This window comes from Notechis scutatus, chromosome 3 (genome assembly GCF_049901735.1).
Source record: "Notechis scutatus isolate UNSWTSFEM ecotype Mainland chromosome 3, rNotScu1.2, whole genome shotgun sequence".
Classification (NCBI taxonomy): domain Eukaryota; kingdom Metazoa; phylum Chordata; class Lepidosauria; order Squamata; family Elapidae; genus Notechis; species Notechis scutatus.
In genome coordinates, this window is record NC_142011.1 from 152,658,540 (window position 1) to 152,677,344 (window position 18,805).

The following is an 18,805-nucleotide window of genomic DNA, read 5'->3' on the forward strand; positions in this document are numbered from 1 at the left end:
ATTTACATGTTTGATGTTATTTTAGTACATTTGGAATACTAAATATCCAATATAATTCTAATCCGTTATAACTCATAGATCTATGAAATACAGCTAGTCAAATTTCTGCCTCAGCACAAGGAACAAAAACACTTTTTAATAAGTAAATAGTTATAGGTTGTCCTCAGAATGCGACAGCAATTAGAACTAGGACTGCTGTTGCTAATTGAACCATTAGTAAAGTGTGAATCAGATGATTTCACCACCTAGCAACAAAAGTCCAAGCATTCTGTTGTCATCATTAAGCAAGGACTTATACTCATTAAGGACTTCATGTGAACGAAATTTCTGATTTCCTGCCAGCTTCTGTATTGGCTTTGTTTGTGGGAAAGTGGCAGGTCATGTCAGAATGAGTGGTCATAACTCAAGGATCACTTGTACCAAGCTTGAAAGTAAGTAAATTCATCCTCCTTCCTGTCTACAGATATGGATTACAGCAAGAAACTAGGAGAGATAAATTACCTTCAATACTTGTTGCCTGACCATATTTTGAGTACTTTTTTTGCCTATGTGTAATACTCAGGGGAGGGATTCAGCCAGTTCAGGCCAGTTTGAGCGAACCAGATGTTAAGTTTACATCTGGTTTGCTGAACCGATAGTTGAACCAACCAGTGGCCCTGCCTATCCTGCCCCTCCCCTCCCCTCCCAGGAGTCTCCATGCAGCCCGTTTTGGATGTAGCTAAGTACAGGGTCCACGTGGAGGCTCTGGGAGGGTGAAAAACAGCCCTCCCGGAAGTTCCGGAAGTCCAGAAATGGGCCTGTTTCCGGTTTCCAGACTGCCTCTGGAGTCCGGGGGAGGCCGTTTTTGCCCTTCCAGAGGCCCGAGGAAAACCTTCGAACCCTGGGGAAGGTGAAAAATGGTCCTCCCGGAAGTTCTGATAGGCCATGCCCACCATGGCAATGCTTACCCAGCAGCTGGGCAGAGAACCGGTGGTTGGGATTTTTGAATTCCACCCCTGGTACTAATTCCTAATAAACCAGAGTTAGCTGGCTTATTAATCTGTTAGGTACTTTATAAAATGTTTTACTGAATTCAAGATATGACTTCAGCTTTCCCATGATTTACTGTAATTAAGCTGGTAGGAGTTATTTTTGACAGTCCACATTTCCTGTAGGATTCAAGGAATTGAATTTTTTTTTAATGTGCTGCAGTTTTTCAACCCACTGGCATGAGATTTACAGATCTACCAATATCCCGGATCTTCTGTTTCACTCTTTTTGAAGACGGGGATAGTTTCTTTTTCCTTTTTTGGCTTCTGGCACTTCATGTTTTGCAGGTTTTCCTAAATACAAAATGCAGTCTTGAGAATCTATGAGTAGATTCCTTCAGCACCTAGGATGTAATTCATTTGGAACAAAAGAAATGAACTTTACTGAAAAGTTCTTAGATACTCCCTAAGATTTTTTCTGTCGTTTTGAAGTTTTTGGCCTGCCCCTGCAATCACCTCATCATTCTTGCTTAACAGAAACAGATCCTTTTCTGAAGAAAAAAAAAATTATGTTACCTCTGAACAATTTGTCAATTCTTACACAATCAGCTTTCTGCTCGTTTTTTAATTGCACGTATGTAAAGACAACTTTTTCTGGCCATCACTTTTAATCTTTGCAATTCTGGGTTTCTTGTATCTGCCCTTCTTTCATAATTAGTCTTTCCTGTCCCTTCTATATGTGTCCTTTCTCATTTTTTTGATTGCTTATGAACTTTTTGTGCAGCTGCATGGGCTTCCTTTATTTCCCCTTTTCTTCTCTAATTGGAAATTTTTTATGATTGCATATTTAATATTTCCTTTTTCAGAAACCTCCATTAATATCAAACTTTTATTCTATTATTTTTTCATGCACGAACAGTCTTATCATTGTTTTGAGTTTATTCAAATCACCTTTACTTGCGGCCCAAGGAATATTTTTTTTACTTGTCTTTATATTTCTTAAGTCAAAGGCTCTACCATTATATGGTTGCCTCCTCCAATAAATCCTTTCTTATTACTGTTTTCATATTACTAACTTTTTCCTATTGCTTAAATCAAATTACATCAAATCAAAGAAATCCAATTGTTTTCTTCTTTTTATAAAATCTTGTAACCAAAACCAAACAGGAATTTCCTGCAAATCCATATGAAGCAATTGAATCTTACCAGATAACATTGTGATTAAATCTTCTCATTAGCATTACAACATTCTCTAATTTGATTTTGGAAAATGTCATCCGTAGCTCTTCCTGATTGGATGGTTGGTAATCAGATCAGATCCTTTCAGTTGTGTTGCCATGCCATTTTTTTTTTTTGGGGGGGGGGATTCTATATAGGTAAGAGATTTTTTTTTTATTTACAATGCAATTCCTCCTTTAACATACAATGCAATGGAGTTTCTGGAGTATGATGAAATTTTGATATTTTATTTTATGTGAGAATTTCCATAATCAGTAATTATTTCTTCTAGAAATACCATAACTTTGCACCTGTTATATATGCAGACTATGTTATTTTCAGGCAGAAAAATGAGGCTATAACAATATAGCTGTGTTCTGTTCTTGTAGATTCTGCCATTGTTATTATTGTTTTAAAATTCTGTTTGATATCTTGTATTTAGCTGATAGAAGAAAATATTTGTTAAACTGTGGAGTCCTTGTTAAACTGTGGAGTCTGAGCTTGGTGGCTTTCTTGAGACATTTCATTACCAAACTGGGTAACATCATCAGTGGTATAGGCACTGTGCTAGTACTGATGATGTTACCTAGTTTCATAATAAAACATCTTTAAGAAAACAACCAAGCTCAAAGAGCACCAAATACCCCATTTTCCTTTGAAGTGCCCTTTCTGGTAGTCAATATAATTTTGACTGTCCTATCAGGAAATTATATTAGGAAATTATAGCAGGCTACAGGTGAAAGCAAATGATTACACATTATGTATTTAAACCAAAACATGATCTCATCTTCCTTTTTCCCCTTTTCCAGAAAAGCAAAGCAGTTCAGAAGGACAAAAGACAGTTCAGTGTGGAGTGTGGACAAAATACGCAGAAGGAGGTATTTTCACTTCCCCGAATTATCCCAACAAATATCCTCCTGACAGAGAATGTGTCTATATTATAGAAGGTAATCTAAGACATTCCTTTCTCTCTCTTTTTTTTCATTGTTCTACCTTTGGCAATGATTATTAAACTTAACCATTTCAAAAACAAGAGCTTAATCTATCTAGTAAGAATGTATAAATGTTCATTTTTGGAGAGGGACATAAAATGAAAATTTTGTATTCATAGAAAATGCATACATTTCTGAAAGACTCCACAGAAGCTTGCAAGCTGATAATTAAATAGAAAGCATTCTCTTCCATTTTTAGACTCAGTAATTTGACAATAAGATTAATGCTGTTACACATCACTCTTATTTTTTGTGGTTGTTTTTGAGTTATAAGAAATGGGATGTTTCATAATATGGTTAGACTTTTGGCAATATTTCAGAATTGTTGGCAGCAAATCCAGGTCAGTCACAAAGTGTATCAATAGGAAGTTGCAGCCAAATCATTCTTTGTAAGAAATATATTTGTATGATATTCACCTTACATAGTTCCAGGGTTGCTAAAAACTTTTAAAGTATTTTTTAAAATGTGATATGTAGCATTAATTTTCCTTTCATGGACTGCTTTAAATTCCTTATACCAATTACATTACAATATAGAGGCTCCTAGTAGATTGGAAGCTATGTATAATTAGCAGAAAATCATGTTTTTATTCTTTTACTTTATGATGGAAATTTGTTAATCTAAATGCAGATATATAAAATTATCAACTTAAATGATAATACTCCTTCACTCCTCTCACGTATAAAGGGAGAAATAAACCTTATTTGAAACAAATATTATTTTGGCTCCTGTTGTTCAATTACATTTAAAAATAATAATACTGGTATATTTGAAAATTATTACAGGTAGTCCCTGAGCCCAAAATTTCAGCCCAAAATTTTATTGCTAACAAGACAGTTGTTAAGTGAGTCATGCCCCATTTTATGTCTTTTTTTGCCATGGTTCAGTGAGTCACTGCAGTTGCTAAGTGTGGTTGTTAAGCAAATCTGGTGTTCCCCATTTGCTTGTCAGAAGCCAACTGAGAAGATTATAAATGTGATCACATGACCCCGGGACATTGCAACTGTCATAAATATATGCTAGTTACCAAGCACCCAAATTTTGAACATGTGATTGTAGGGATACTGCAATAGTCGTAAGTGTGAAAACCAGCCATAAGTCATTTTTCAGTGTGGCATTGTAGCATAGTAATAGCAATTAGACTTATGTAGCATTTCACAGTGCATTACAGCCCTTTTTAAGTGATTTACAGAGTCAGCCTATTGCCCCCAACAATCTGGGTCTTCATTTTACCCACCTTGGAAGGATGGAAGGCTGAATCAACCTTGAACCTGGTGAGACTTGAACTTTTGGCAGTCAGCAGTGCGTTAGCTTGCTATACTGTATTCTAACCACTGTGCCACTATGGCTGTTAACTTGTAACTTCGGATAATGGGTGTAAGTTTAGGTCTATACCTGTAGAGTATTATCTCTTACATTATCCATATAGTAACTTTGAAGATGTGCTTATTTTTATTTTTATTTAGCAGAGGTTCTGAATTTGTTTAGGTAGTAGATATCTTGACTATTTGAAAAAGACATGAAGTTGTTCCAAAGTATATGGGATAAATCCTCTTCATGATGGTTGTAATTCATAAATTACATTTTTTACAAAGGGTTAGGAGCCACCTTTTTATAGTGTTGATTCTCTTCTTTATTTCTGTAGTTGGGCTTGAACAATTTCAGCCAAAGAACTTTAGCCCTTTGTAGCAAATATACTAATTGTCTGCTCTGAGGCTGTGAGTTCAAGTTCTACCTTAGCCAGAAAGCTGGCTGGGTGACTGGGCTAGTTACTCACACCTGAGTTGTGGGGAAAATAGGATAAGGAAGGAGTATTAAGTATGTTTTCCAGCTTGAGTTACTAACAAAGTAATAAATGTAGAATTTTAAAAGTAATGCATAAAAAATAATTTAAAATGTCCTAGCTGAAATATTGGTGATGATTTATTGTTTAGTTTTCAATCATATCTATACATAGGAGTATTGTTATAATAACATTATACATTCCAATCCATTTGTGTGATTCTGGCTCCCAGTTATGTAGGAAAGATGTTTAGATCAATCTTTCATTTCCAGACATTCTGTTAAAATGAGATAGATTTTTTTTTTTACTTAGCTTCAGCTGTCAGCTACATGAAATTACAGGCTGGTAAAAATCAAAGCCTTAATTGTATGGGCCTTTTTCATTGCATCTATTCCTCTGCTTCTTGTTAGAACCCCAAGTCTTTTTAAGCAGATGTAAAACCTCAAGGCAGCACTTCTATAAGATAATTAGATGAAAAAGATGACAAGACATGCAGGCATTAAGCAATCTTTTCCATGTTATTAGGACTCTTTGAAGAAAGGTAATTAGAACCTAAATTAAAAAGATTGCTAAGAGTTCAAGTAGTAAAAGCTCATTGCAGAACAACTGTAGCACACAACCAGTGTAGTTTGCAACATTTTCTTGCCTATTTGCTTTTACTATTGCTACAGAGATAAAGAAAGAAGAAATGATCACATACTTTTTTCTGAGATTATACTTGCACTATGGGCCGGTGGAATGAATGAATAAATAAATATGAATAGATAAACGTTTGTAGGTGTGTGTATGTATTGGCACATGTTACAGATGTGTGCAAATATCTGCAGTGATTCTCCTTCAGGGTGGTAAAATAGCTCTTGGAGAACTAGAGATTATGGTTAGGAAAGGTCAGGGAGTAAAACCTAGCAAGATTTCTTGGGATAGTTTACTATACCTGAACTGCAAAATCAGCATAATCTCTAAACTGCATTGAACTCCAACTTTGCTGCAATCAACTAATGACTGAAGATTTGTATTAATCATCACATAATTATTTTCAGCCTAGTATTATTTTGCATAAAAAGAAGAATCATCATCATTAAAATAGAAATCCTTTTTGTGGTTTTTTTTTTTAAAAAAACTCTTGATTTGAGTGATAAAAGAAAAAGCTTTTTAGAATAAATCTACTGTTATCTATTTCTTGCTTTTAATTTGGTGTGAACCTATACCTTGACCAAGAGCATGGAAGATTCTTAGTATTTCACAATAATTTAGTCTGGTTTTTTACCCAGAAGTCCTGTTTTTAATTGAACACATTTTCTACACCTGAAAGTTGAAATACTTTGATAGTTAACATCTCTAGAATGCAGCTCTGTGCATGCCTATTCAATGAACACTAACATGTGCAGTATGTCTGCTTTGGTTTATCTGTCAGAGATATAATCCTGGAAATTAAAGTGCATTTTTAACTTGAAGTATAAAATGCAAACCTTGTTTCCATTGGCTGAAGTTCTTCCTTAACAATACTTAAATTCTTCCAGAATACTTAAGCTGACATGAAACTAGTATGAAGCTTCAGCATCCTGCTGTGATTCCCAATGACACCTATTGTACCTTGCTGTTCTAGAGTGGGGGTCTCCAACCTTGGCAATTTTAAGACTTGTGGACTTCAACTCATCTTTGCTGGCTGAGGAATTCTGGGAGTTGAAGTCCACAAGTCTTAAAGTTGCTAAGGTTGGAGACCCCTGTTCTAGAGGGTTTCCTTATTCTCAAGAACAAATGGGTCACAGAGGGAAGCAGGACAATGAGGAGAACAAAATGGCATTTCCATATATGGATGTCTTCCATTGTATGAAAATTCTTCCATTGTTAATGCAGCACATTTGCGTGATTCATAGTGCCTCAAAATGTCAGTGCATTTGCTTTGTTTTTCATTACCAAATAGATTGAAAAAGCCAGATCATAAAGAATGTAATCTGGTTTTGGCTCCTGCATTTGACAAGTGACAGGTGTAACCTGTATGTGGGAATAGGATGCAGACAGTTCAAAAATAGATGTTGCTTTTCATATTGAGCTTTAGATAAAGGAAAGAATTCTCTATAAGTCTTCAGCAGAAATAGTGCACAATGTTACCAAGTTAACATCTCTTTAATCACTTTTAATGTTTCCATTTGGTTAACATGAAAGCATGCAAATTTGTGAAAGCAAGCTCATTAGACAGCTATATTTGGGCTACATTTTTTTTAAAAAAGCCAAAAAGCCAGTATTTGAGGTTTTTTTCCAACATTACCTCTGCTTTACCATCATAGAATAGGATTTCAATTCCTATGCTGTTTAATGGATCAGAAAATATGCCGAAAATTCTGTAAGTTGGGAAATTTCAGCAGAGTTTGACAAAACAGTGTTGCACTATGGTGGAAATACACTGCTCAAAAAAATAAAGGGAACACAAAAATAAGACATCCTAGATCTGAATGAATGAAATATTCTTATTAAATACTTTGTTCATTACATAGTTGAACATGCTGACAAAAAAATCACACAAAAATAATCAATGGAAATCAAATTTAGCAACCCTGTATGCCTGTATGACCTCCCTACGATGCCTGGGCATGCTCCTGATGAGGTGACGGATGGTCTCCTGAGGGATCTCCTCCCACACCTGGACTAAAGCATCCCCCAACTCCTGGACAGTCTGTGGTGCAAGTGGCATTGGTGGATGGAGCGAGACATGATGTCCCAGATGTGCTCAATTGGATTCAGGTCTGGGGAACAGGCAGGCCAGTCCATAGCATCAATGCCTTTGTCTTGCAGGAACTGCTGACACACTCCAGCCACATGAGGTCTAGCACTGTCTTGCATTAGGAGGTACCCAGGGCCAACCGCACCAGCATATGGTTTCACAAGGGGTCTGAGGATCTCATCTCGGTACCTAATGGCAGTCAGGCTACCTCTGGCGAGCACATGGAGGGCTGTGCGGCCCCCTAAAGAAATGCTACCCCACACCATTACTGACCCACTGCCAAACCAGTCATGCTGGAGTATGTTGCAGGCAGCAGAACATTTTCCACGGTGTCTCCAGACCCTGTCACATGTGCTCAGTGTGAACCTGCTTTCATCTGTGAAGCGCACAGGCGCCAGTGGTGAATTTGCCAATCTTGGTGTTCTCTAGCAAATGCCAAACATCCTGCACGGTATTGGGCTGTAAGCACAACCCCCACCTGTGGACGTCGAGCCATCATACCACCCTCATGGAGTCTGTTTCTGACTGTTTAAGCAGCCACATGCACATTTGTGGCCCACTGGAGGTCATTTTGCAGGGCTCTGGCAGTGCTCCTCCTGTCCCCCCTTGCACAAAGGCAGAGGTAGCGGTCCTGATGCTGGATTGTTGCCCTCCTACGGCCTCCTCCACATCTCCTGATGTATTGGCTTGTCTCCTGGTAGTGCCTCCATGCTCTGGACACTATGCTGACAGACCCAGCAAACCTTCTTGCCACAGCTCGCATTGATGTGCCATCCCGGATGAGCTGCACTACCTAAGCCACTTGTGTGGGTTGTAGACTTCGTCTCATACTACCACAAGAGTGACAGCACTGCCAGCATTCAAAAGTGACCAAACCATCATCCAGAAAGCATAGGAACTGAGAAGTGGTCTGTGGTCACCACCTGCAGAACCACTCCTTTATTGGGGATGTCTTGCTAACTGCCTCTGCTTTCCACCTGTTGTCTATTCCATTTGCACAACAGCATGTGAAAATGATTGTCAATCAGTGTTGCTACCTAAGTGGACAGTTTGATTTCACAGAAGTGTGATTGACTTGGAGTTACATTGTGTTGTTTAGGTGTTCCCTTTATTTTTTTGAGCAGTGTATATATTTATATGGAAGGAGCAGAGTTTATGAACCTTTTAGAACCATTTGATATTTAGTGAAAACATGGCACCATAATGGATAGTTTTGCGTCTTTGTTTAACTGGAATATCTTGTGTATGAATGAATGAGATTTAGATGAGGCTCAAGATCACACTGAAGATCACAGTACAGCAAGACTAAAGATAGGTCTGAAAGGTTCACAAATTTGTCACTGTAGGACTCTACTGATACAACATAGTTTATTACATAGATGTTACTGAATGTAGTTACTACTTAGGCCAGCCATTACAAATAACACTAGCAATATCACTTCAACTTATATACTACTTCGGACCTTTACAGCCCTCTCTGAGCCATTTACAGAGTAAGTGTATTGCCCCCAACAATCTGGATCCTCATTTTACTGACCTTGAACCAGTCAGAATCGAATTCCTGGCAGTGGACAGAGTTAGCCTGTAATATTGTAGTCTAATCACTGTGCCACTACAGCCCTTCAAATAAACATACATTTTCTTTGCTTTCTTTAAATCTCTTCAAAGAAAAAATAATAATTGCAGGAAAAGAAGAAGCAAAGGAAGACTTAGATGCCTATGTACATTTTTTTTTAGCAACTAGGCCAAATTGTTACCAATTTTACTTGTCCTACAATGCAGAATCCAACAATTTAAAAAAGGAAGTAAGTTTAGTAGGAAAGCCAACTGATATTATTATTGAAATGCATTCTGTTTATGCTTAGTAATAATAGCTCTGAGTAGAGTAAGTTACTTTGCCTGAACAAAACCTCAATAAAATACTGTGGTACATAGGTTTAGAAACAGCACATTTGGAAGCAAATATATTTTAGTGCATAAAATTTTGAAAAATCTTTGTTTTATTTTTCAGCTGCCCCAAGACAATGTATTGAGTTGCACTTTGATGATAAATATTCCATAGAGCCTTCTTGGGAGTGTAAATTTGATCATATTGAAGTGCGAGATGGACCTTTTGGATTTTCTCCAATAATTGGTCGTTTCTGTGGACAGCAAAATCCACCTAAAATAAAATCCAGTGGCAGATTCTTGTGGATTAAATTTTTTGCTGATGGTGAACTTGAATCTGTAGGCTTTTCTGCACAGTACAATTTCACACCTGGTAAGTAAATTTTTAAATAATTTTAGAGGAAAATCTTTTAGTATTTATAATGATAGACTTTAGAAATATTATAAATTTATGCAATAATATGATAAAATTAAAATGCCAACATTTTAATATATTGAAAATGGGAATGGAAAGAAAATGCTGTTTTTTTCTCCCGAAGAAAAGAGATGCTTCTTTTTTCAGAACTTAATCTGCGCTTTGCGTTTATAACGAGTGATTTTATTTTGTTAACTGGCTGTTTACAAATAATTATTTATTTTATTTAGTTAACCAATATATTTATAAACCATCCCACTCGTGGGACAAAAAATAAATAAAGCAATAAAGCAAAATAAAACTACAAGAATAGAAAGCAAAGCTTTCATTACAGGAATAGTCTTTTTTAAAACCCGCAATTATGATGCCTAATGAAGCATAATAAAGGAAGTATTGTTTTGACCTCAATCTAGGAAGTGATTTTATAACTGCAGCCTTCCTAACAACGTTGAAATCCTGGGTGCACAGATGTTAGAAATAAAAGCTGGTGTGAAGGGTCCAAAACTTCTCAGGCTGGTAATGATCATTATGTCAACAAATGTCATGTTTTTTTTAATGACCTTGAAGACAACAGCCAAAGAACCATTAACTTGAAAAGACAGGAGGAAAAAGCTTCACATTTAATCCCTGCAGCAGATATATAGGCCATGATTGCTCTTGTTGCAACAAGGAGGTTTTTTTTTGTTGTTGTTCTTGTAGTTGGCTTCATTCTTCTCTGCAATAAAGTATCTACACTGGCTAAGTGATGCCAATTCTAGAATAAAGGAAGATTTTAGATTTGGAAATATGCCAGGCTGAATCATGACAGTAGAAGTTTCCAATGATAGTTGCAAATTCTGGGCAAGTAGTTATAAGATGAGATCATTATCTAGGCTGTTGCAGTAACCTAAGAGAGGACCTGGCGACTGGATTTTTTTTTTTTAAAAAAAGAAGCAAAACAGTAACATTCTGATTTAATGAACCATTGAGAAGAAGGGATATCCATTAATTCCAGTTGTCCATTAAATACAAATGTAAGTAATTTACATAATTACATAATTGGTATAAAAAGCATCATTCGCAGTAAAATGTCAATTTAACAATCAGAGTGTGTGCTTTTAAAGTTGTAGCAACGTTTCGGCAGAATCTCATCTGCCATCATCAGGCTTCTGTATTGTGTTCATCTGTGAGTCAGACTTTCACAGACTTTCACAAAACTGAAACGGCTGTGAAAGTCTGACTCACAGATGAACACTATACAGAAGCCTGATGATGGCAGATGAGATTCTGCCGAAACGTTGCTACAACTTTAAAAGCACAACTACAATGACGTGGGAAAATACCCGAACAAAGCTGAATGCCATATAGATAGATAGATAGATAGATAGATAGATAGGTAGATAGATAGATGATAGATAGATAGATAGATAGATAGATAGATAGATAGATAGATCGATCTTTGGTTATTCAGGTTTTCTCCCGCGTAAAATTGGAAGTATCTAGGCAACGTTTTGATGAAGTCTCATTCATCATCTTCAGGCTTGTGTCTTCGGCCGAATACATACATACATACATACATACATACATACATACATACATACATACATACATACATATATATAGAGAGAATTATGTTTGTGCGGAAAGAAAATAATTGAAATGTTCAGTATGTATTGGTTTTCATAACATATTCATTTTGTATATGTAGATCTTGTCAGCATCACAGTCAACTAGGATGTTATAAGTGCAATTAATTATATGAATGTGTTTTAACATCATCTCGAGAAAATGTTGTATATTCTACTAGGATTTCAGCTCCTGCTGTTCTTCTTTCCTTTGAACATTGTCTTTTATTAAAAACAGAACCCGCTGTAGTGATTTTTTTCTTCGACTTTTAAACTGCAAATTGTTTTTCTAGAGGAATCCAAGATTCAAAGCATAGAATGCATTCAATCAAGCAGTTCTGTGAAATAATCTTAATTGCTGTCTTTCAATTCTGCCTTTCATCAAATTGTCTGATTTTATTTCTGAAAGCAAAAGGGGTATCTGCAGTCAGGTTTGCAATGAAACTTTGCAGTAACTTGTGGGAGCTTTTAGAGATTTCTAAAAGATTTATTACATGGAATGAGTAGTGCTACATTCTGGATGTATATCAATATCTTCCATATATCTTCCATATATCTCCTACTTGGAGAATTGTGAGCATCAATATGCTGGTTTCCAAGGTGGTCTCTAGAATAAAGATAGTAGCTTGTGTAGGATAGATTTAGTAAAGCTGGATTTTCATTGCAGTTGTAGCCAAAATGACTGATATTCCCTAATATTTATGGCATGGGTATCATTAAGATTGATAATCTAGTACATACCTTTTCTGTCTTATTAGAAGGTATATATTTGAAAGCCTCAATTTTATCAATGCCCAGATGATGGTAGGCAGCAATAAATTACCAATTTTAAAAAAATATGTTGTCTGTGAAACAAACAAAAAGAAGAGGTGCAATAGAACTTAATAAATGCAAGCAGAGAAGTGAAGGTAGAGGCTTAGCCATGAATAAAAGTGTTAAAAGATGTGTCAGAAAATATCAATGGCTATAATTATTGTGGATGAGAGTGAAGGTAGAACCCATAGGTTGCTGACACTTTGATGTTAAATCCCAGGGAATTGTTATTATGAAAAATGGGGAAAAAACCCAAGGATGAATGGATGGGGAAGGGGAGGAGAAATGTACAACATTCTGAATGAATTTGAACGGTTTTGACACCCAATAATGAATATATGATGATTTGGTGTGTATTGGCTTAAGAAAAAGTGTCCTTGGAATACATGGTTAAACCTTAAGCCTGTTGATAACCTACACATGAAAAAGGAATGCTTTGAAAATCATGGTATATTTTAGTTTATGATAAAAGACTAATGGATACAAACAACGGATACAAAGATGAGAGGTTCTAACAGAATAATTTTTGCACAAATCTGACATCTAAGAGAAGAAAAGATGTTAAAGAATCTAGAATAAAATAAGACTGCAAAAAGAGAAAGTGTAAATCTGCAAGGAACAAAGGAAAATAGATTAATATCACAACGCAATAAGTGGAAGCAGACATAAGGAAAGAGCATGTAGAAGTTACTTGGAAAAGAATAAAAGAAAAGTTACAGGCTGTCACAACAGTCTTCTAGAAGAGGTGGACAAGACTATGAATGAGAGGAAAAAACATAGATAGAAAAATGATGAGTGCAAAAATGACAAGGAAATATATTGCACAATGTGTATATGAAGAAAAATGTACTTCCAAAGAATGTAGTCAAACCAGAACCAAAATTTAAAGCAGCAGTGAAAATGCAGAGCAATATTGGTAGAAAGAAAATTGGTGAAAGAACTAAATAAGGGGCCTCCAGTAGAGTGAATGGAATCAGGAATAAAAGTGGTGAAATAATTTTGGATGAAACTGAAATAACTCTGAAAGCAGTATTTTATTAGGGAACAATAGTAGTACATTGCTGGGTGGAACCATAACAAATAACAAAAAATGTTTAAAAACAAAAATAAATGAAGGAAGTTCTAAATGCTGTGAGAATATTGAAAATTGTAAGGCTGCAGGTACATGTTAAGAAGCATTAAAATTTGTTTGCTTCTGGAATAGTTGTGTTACTTTATAGTTTAGTTTATGGAATGCTTAGTTACTAAGCATTCTATATACTAAACTATTAAGTAACAAGGAATAAATAAGTATTTAAGGAATATTAATGATGATCAGACAGTGAAATGAGTATGCTCAGATTGTTTAGTTATATGAAGAGAAAGAATGATGACAGAACTTCCAAACAACCATATGATGGAGAAGTGAAAGGATTGTGATAAATAGAAGACAGAGAAACCATAGCTAGTTGGAGTTGATGGCATCCTCCAGTGTGAGAGTTGAGAGGTTTAAAGAAGAAAAAGAATGTATGAACTGGTAAATAGAACGGTAGAAGCAAGGATTGTTTGCTTGGATAGAAAGGCATGGAGAAATAAAATGAATAATCTATCATTTAATCTATTTAGCTTATTGTTTATTACTTCTTTGTACAGCGTTACTTACCATGAAATGGTGTGGTTAGATGAGTATGTATGAATAGTATGTATGAATAGTATGTATTATTATTCGTTCGGTAGAAAAATACTTTTGACAATGTATGCTATTTTTATAAAATTTTGATTCATTGCTTTTTCCATGGAAGAACCATGTGTTATTAGGCTTATTTTAGCTATAATTTTGATAATCACTAAGTGTTTTTTTCATCTACCACTATGAAGTACAGATTCTGTATCATTCAAGATTTCATTATTCAGTTATTTTCTTTTGCAGCCTTCTTCGGCGTTTCAACTTAGCTTTTAGAGGCCAGACCCACGCTTGGCCTAAGGTGGGCTGGTTGGGCTTGCTCTTTCTTTTTTTTTTTTTTTTGTTTTTTTTGTGAGATGCACCAAATGAAGAGAAGCATTGGGTGTGTGGATAGCTTTGTGAAAAATTGGTGTTGGCAAGCCAAAAAAAAATGTTTGCAGGCTCCCAAAATGACTTGAAAAAATCAATTAGGAATTTAATTTGCATTGGATGACCAATCTCATTGGATATAATATAGTGAGTCATAATCACTGTGAGTCTTTCTACAAGTGGGTTGGACTTAGGAGTGGATTCTACCAGTTCGGACTGGTTCAGGTGAACCTCTTGCTCCAAAGAGCAGCTGGCAGCTAAATTGGTTTGCTGTGGCAGCGAGCATGTGGGCCTGTTTCCCGCCCGTCCCTGCTCTTTCCTGTGCTCTATTTCCTTTTTTTTAGAGCACAGCTGATTAAATCTTGACAGGCGGTTTGCTGCGCCTCAGCTGTTTTATTCACAGGGACTGCAGTAGAAGGTAAATATTAGAGCTTTTTTAAAGGCAGAGTGCGCGATCACCGAACCGGTTGTTATATTGGTGGAATCCACCCCTGGTTGGACTCTAATTCCCATAAGACGAGCATTAGTGAAGGGTTCACTTAGATGAGTGCATGTGATGGAAGCTAACTTATTCCATATTTTGCACATGGTACACCTACAACTACAGTAGCAAATAATTACAGTGTTAGTTATTGCAGATGTGAAGATTGAAAATAGGATACTTTATTTTTTTCCTAATTAGGTCCAATAATTTGGTTTTTTTCTTTTTCTTTCCCATCCATGAGGAAACATTGGAGTCCTCCAAGCTTGTTGTTTTTCTCCATTTTTTTTAAAAAATGGAGCTCCTGTAAGCACTCATACCCTGGAATTACTATCCCAAGGTGATATCGGACAAGTAGGGCTGAAGAAAAACTTTGAAAGAGTGCTTCTTTTCATTGAACTGAACCTTAAATCCTTTTTGAATCTTGTTTCATGCAATAACATGATCCTTTCACTTCTAAGAGGAATGACAACATTTCCTCTGCACACTCTGCATTGGAGCTCTTCTCAGCTTCTCTTCAGAATTCACAATATGGAACAAGGCTAAAGGAAGCATGCAGGATCCTGGGCACATGATGAACACTGGTCAGGCTGAGCCTCCATGATATGTATCATTGGCTGTCTTGAGTGGATTAATTCAGGTGGTTTCTTTGCTTTGGTAAAGCAAGCAGTTGTGCCTCCATGGCTTGTGTTGCTTTGTTGGAGTAAATAAATCTCACTTCACATAGGTCTACTTGATACAGTGGTTCGTATGATGGTTTTTCAATTTATGCAAACCAAAATAATAATAGGTGTTTGGTCTGATTGGTGTAGTTACAATGGGCAACCATTCCTTCTGACAGCCCGAGTAGCCGTAATATGAATCAGATTTCCATAATTAAATTGCACAAACTTGATTTGTGGTGTTTTCACTAATTATACTATGAGCATGTATTTCTATGTTGTAAACATATGGATTTTCTAAAGAAGCGACCCATGTCTTTTATTGTATATGTGAAAAAATGGAAACAAGTATGACATACCTCTCTTCCAGAATAGGAATTGGAGTACTGACCCTGTTATATTTCTGAATTTTCTCCTGTTCCTTTGTAACAAATCTACAGAAACTGATTATTATTTGATAATAATAACAACAGTCATGATGGATTAACTTTGAGCTGAATTTCATGACATGATACAAAAGGCGTACCTTTCACTTTTGTAATTTTCTAAAAAAAAGTATTATGTCATCCATTTGAAATATTGGAGGAATGATATAGCTGATTCCGTTTTCCCACATTATTATTTTTTTTGGGGGGGGGGGGAGAAATGGCTCATTGGTGAGATGTTTAAAAGTTTGATTTAGTAAGTTTTAATGCTATTTTAATGCTTTTAATGCTATTTTCTCCTAACTACACAAAGAAATGGTTTGAGAGCTGTTTTCTACAGTGAATCAATTTTGTAGTACTGCAGACAGAGGGCCAGACAGACTAAGCTGTGCTTTAAGCTTAACACTTTGATTCATCTGGAATAATCAGATTTCTTTTTATCTTGGTTTTCTCCTCTTGGAATCTGTAAGTCTGTGGCCTCAGATGGTGCACTATTAAATTCAGTTTTATTCACTGGTGGAAACCATCTGTGTTTGCATTTGGCTTCCTTGATATGAATGACAACAATGTACTGCCTTTGAAAACAAAAACACTGTGTGGCACACAAGGAGCAGGAAGGTGGGAGGAATAATTTCTAGGAAATTGCATTAACATAAACACATATTCTGCCTTTATGTGTGTGCATACATTCTATATGTAAAAAGATAATGAGTCAAGACATAAGTAGCTTGCATTTTTTAAAAAGAAAATATGTGTCTCTATATTCTCGTCTAATGCATGTTATACTTTTTAAAAATTCAACTTATAACAGTTTTAGCTAATTTTTGAAAGGCAGATGAGGCAGGATTATTCATTCTACGTTCTTGGCCACAAGTTCAGATTGTCAAAGACCACTATTTTGATGTTATACCAGATATTGTGCCTTGTAAGAAATCAGACTTAGCAGCATTGGTCTCTTCTTTGTGTATTCAGTGAGTATGCTATGGTATTTGTTTTGCATTTTGGAATCCCCTGTAGAAGTTTGGAAGAGCAGCAATTCATTTAACATTTTTATACAAAACTTTTAATAGTTAATCACTTTGAGTCATGGTCATGTTCTTTTGAATAAAAATAATTCTCTAGCATTGAATCTTCTATTTGTATTAATAAATGAATTGATTGTTTTTTATTTAAATATGTTATATAAAATGGTAAAGGTTCCCCTCGCACATATGTGTTAGTCGTTTCCAGCTCTAAGGGGTGGTGCTCAACTCCATTTTAAAGCCGAAGAGCCAGTGCTGTCTGAAGATGTCTCCATGGTCATGTGGCTGGCATGACTAAATGCTGAAGGTGCATGGAACACTGTTACCTTCCCACCAAAGTGGTCCCTATTTTTCTACTTGCATTTTTACATGCTTTCGAACTGCTAGGTTGCAGAAGCTGGGACAAGTAACGGGAGCTCACTCATTACGCAGCACTAGGGATTCAAACCGCCGAATTGCTGACCTTTCTGATCCACTAACTCAGCCACTGAGTTAGACTGAGCCACAGTCTTGGCCACTGAGCCACTGTGTCCCAAAAATATGTTCTATAGCCACCCATTTTGCTATAGTGTCTGTGGGCAATAAATAAATAATTAAAACCAGAAAATAGCAGAATAACTCAGTTAATTAAAACATAATTAATTAACCATAATCAGTATAACATATTAAAAAAACAATGATTGCATTGTACAGCCAGTAAACAAAGCAGCAACCAAAAATCAATTGAACAGCCTGCTCCAAATGTTTGAAGAAACAACCAGGTTTTTAGCAGTTTTCTAGGACTGACATCACAATAGAGAAGACACCACTCTCGGGTCCCAGAAGTTGGCATTGATTAATGGACTTCGAATATGCCCATCCTGTCAGTTTTGGTTGGGTAAGCAGAAGCAATTGGAGACTGGCAGTCCTGTAAATTACCTGGCCCTGTGCCATGTAGGGTTCTACAGATGAAAACCAGCACCATGAATTGCATCTGGTTTGCTGGAAGCCAGTGCAGCTTGCAGAACAGTGGTGTTATATGGGTGTATTATGGAACATCTAAAAACACTCCATACTGGACAAGTTGAAGTTTCTGAACGTTTCTTGGAGAAGCCCATATAGACCAGATTATAGCAAGCAGCCCCAGATCTTGTGCCATTCTGAGGCTCTTCGCCCCTCTGCAAGACAGGGCAGCAGGACGCCAAAAGGACATTGATGGGGGGATGACACACAGTGCGGTCATAAGTCTGGGCTGCCAAGCATCCAAATTTTGATCACATGACCACAAGGACACTGCAACTGCCATAACTTTAAGCACAGGTTGTAAGTCCATTTCCACCCCCAACAGCATGGTAATTTTGAATGGTCACTGAATGACTAATCATAAGTCAAGGACTAGCTGTATACAATTTTTCCAAGAGACAGGAAAAAATGCACTTGTGTTTTTAGTTTGGACGATTAGGGGGGGAAAAATTGGATAGTAGAAAAAAGTGACCTTTTTTAGAATAAATTTCTGCAGTTGCAGTTGTTGGAATTCTCAGAAGAATGTTGATAGTGAAGCTGGGAAACAGCTGAAATACAGTAAATAAAAAAAATGTAATTTGGTTATACTGCAGAAAACGGCTCGCATATGAGGTTTAGGAATAATCCTGTGCTAATTTTTACATGGGAATGGAATATGAAACTGTTAATATTTCTAAGTGCAATGATTATTGAAATTATCCCATGTGCATCTGGAGCTAGATACAGATATCATTGTTTATATCTAGCTGTTTTATGTACTTAGTTCTTAAGGTTGTTA

General features: G+C 36.3%; 1 protein-coding gene across 6 annotated transcripts in view; it reads left to right on the top strand.

Annotated features, from left to right (window-relative positions):
• NETO1 (neuropilin and tolloid like 1) overlaps positions 1 to 18,805 on the top strand; it is a 90,403-nt gene that overhangs the window by 9,992 nt on the left and 61,606 nt on the right. For all 6 annotated transcript variants that reach the window (XR_015748856.1, XR_015748855.1, XR_015748858.1 and 3 more), the window contains exons 3-4: positions 2,996 to 3,133; positions 9,696 to 9,944. Coding sequence is in view for 1 of the 6 variants with exons in the window: in XM_026671866.2 (XP_026527651.1) it covers positions 2,996 to 3,133; positions 9,696 to 9,944 (387 nt within the window). In the remaining 5 variants the exon portion in view is untranslated. The remainder of the gene's footprint in view (positions 1 to 2,995; positions 3,134 to 9,695; positions 9,945 to 18,805) is intronic.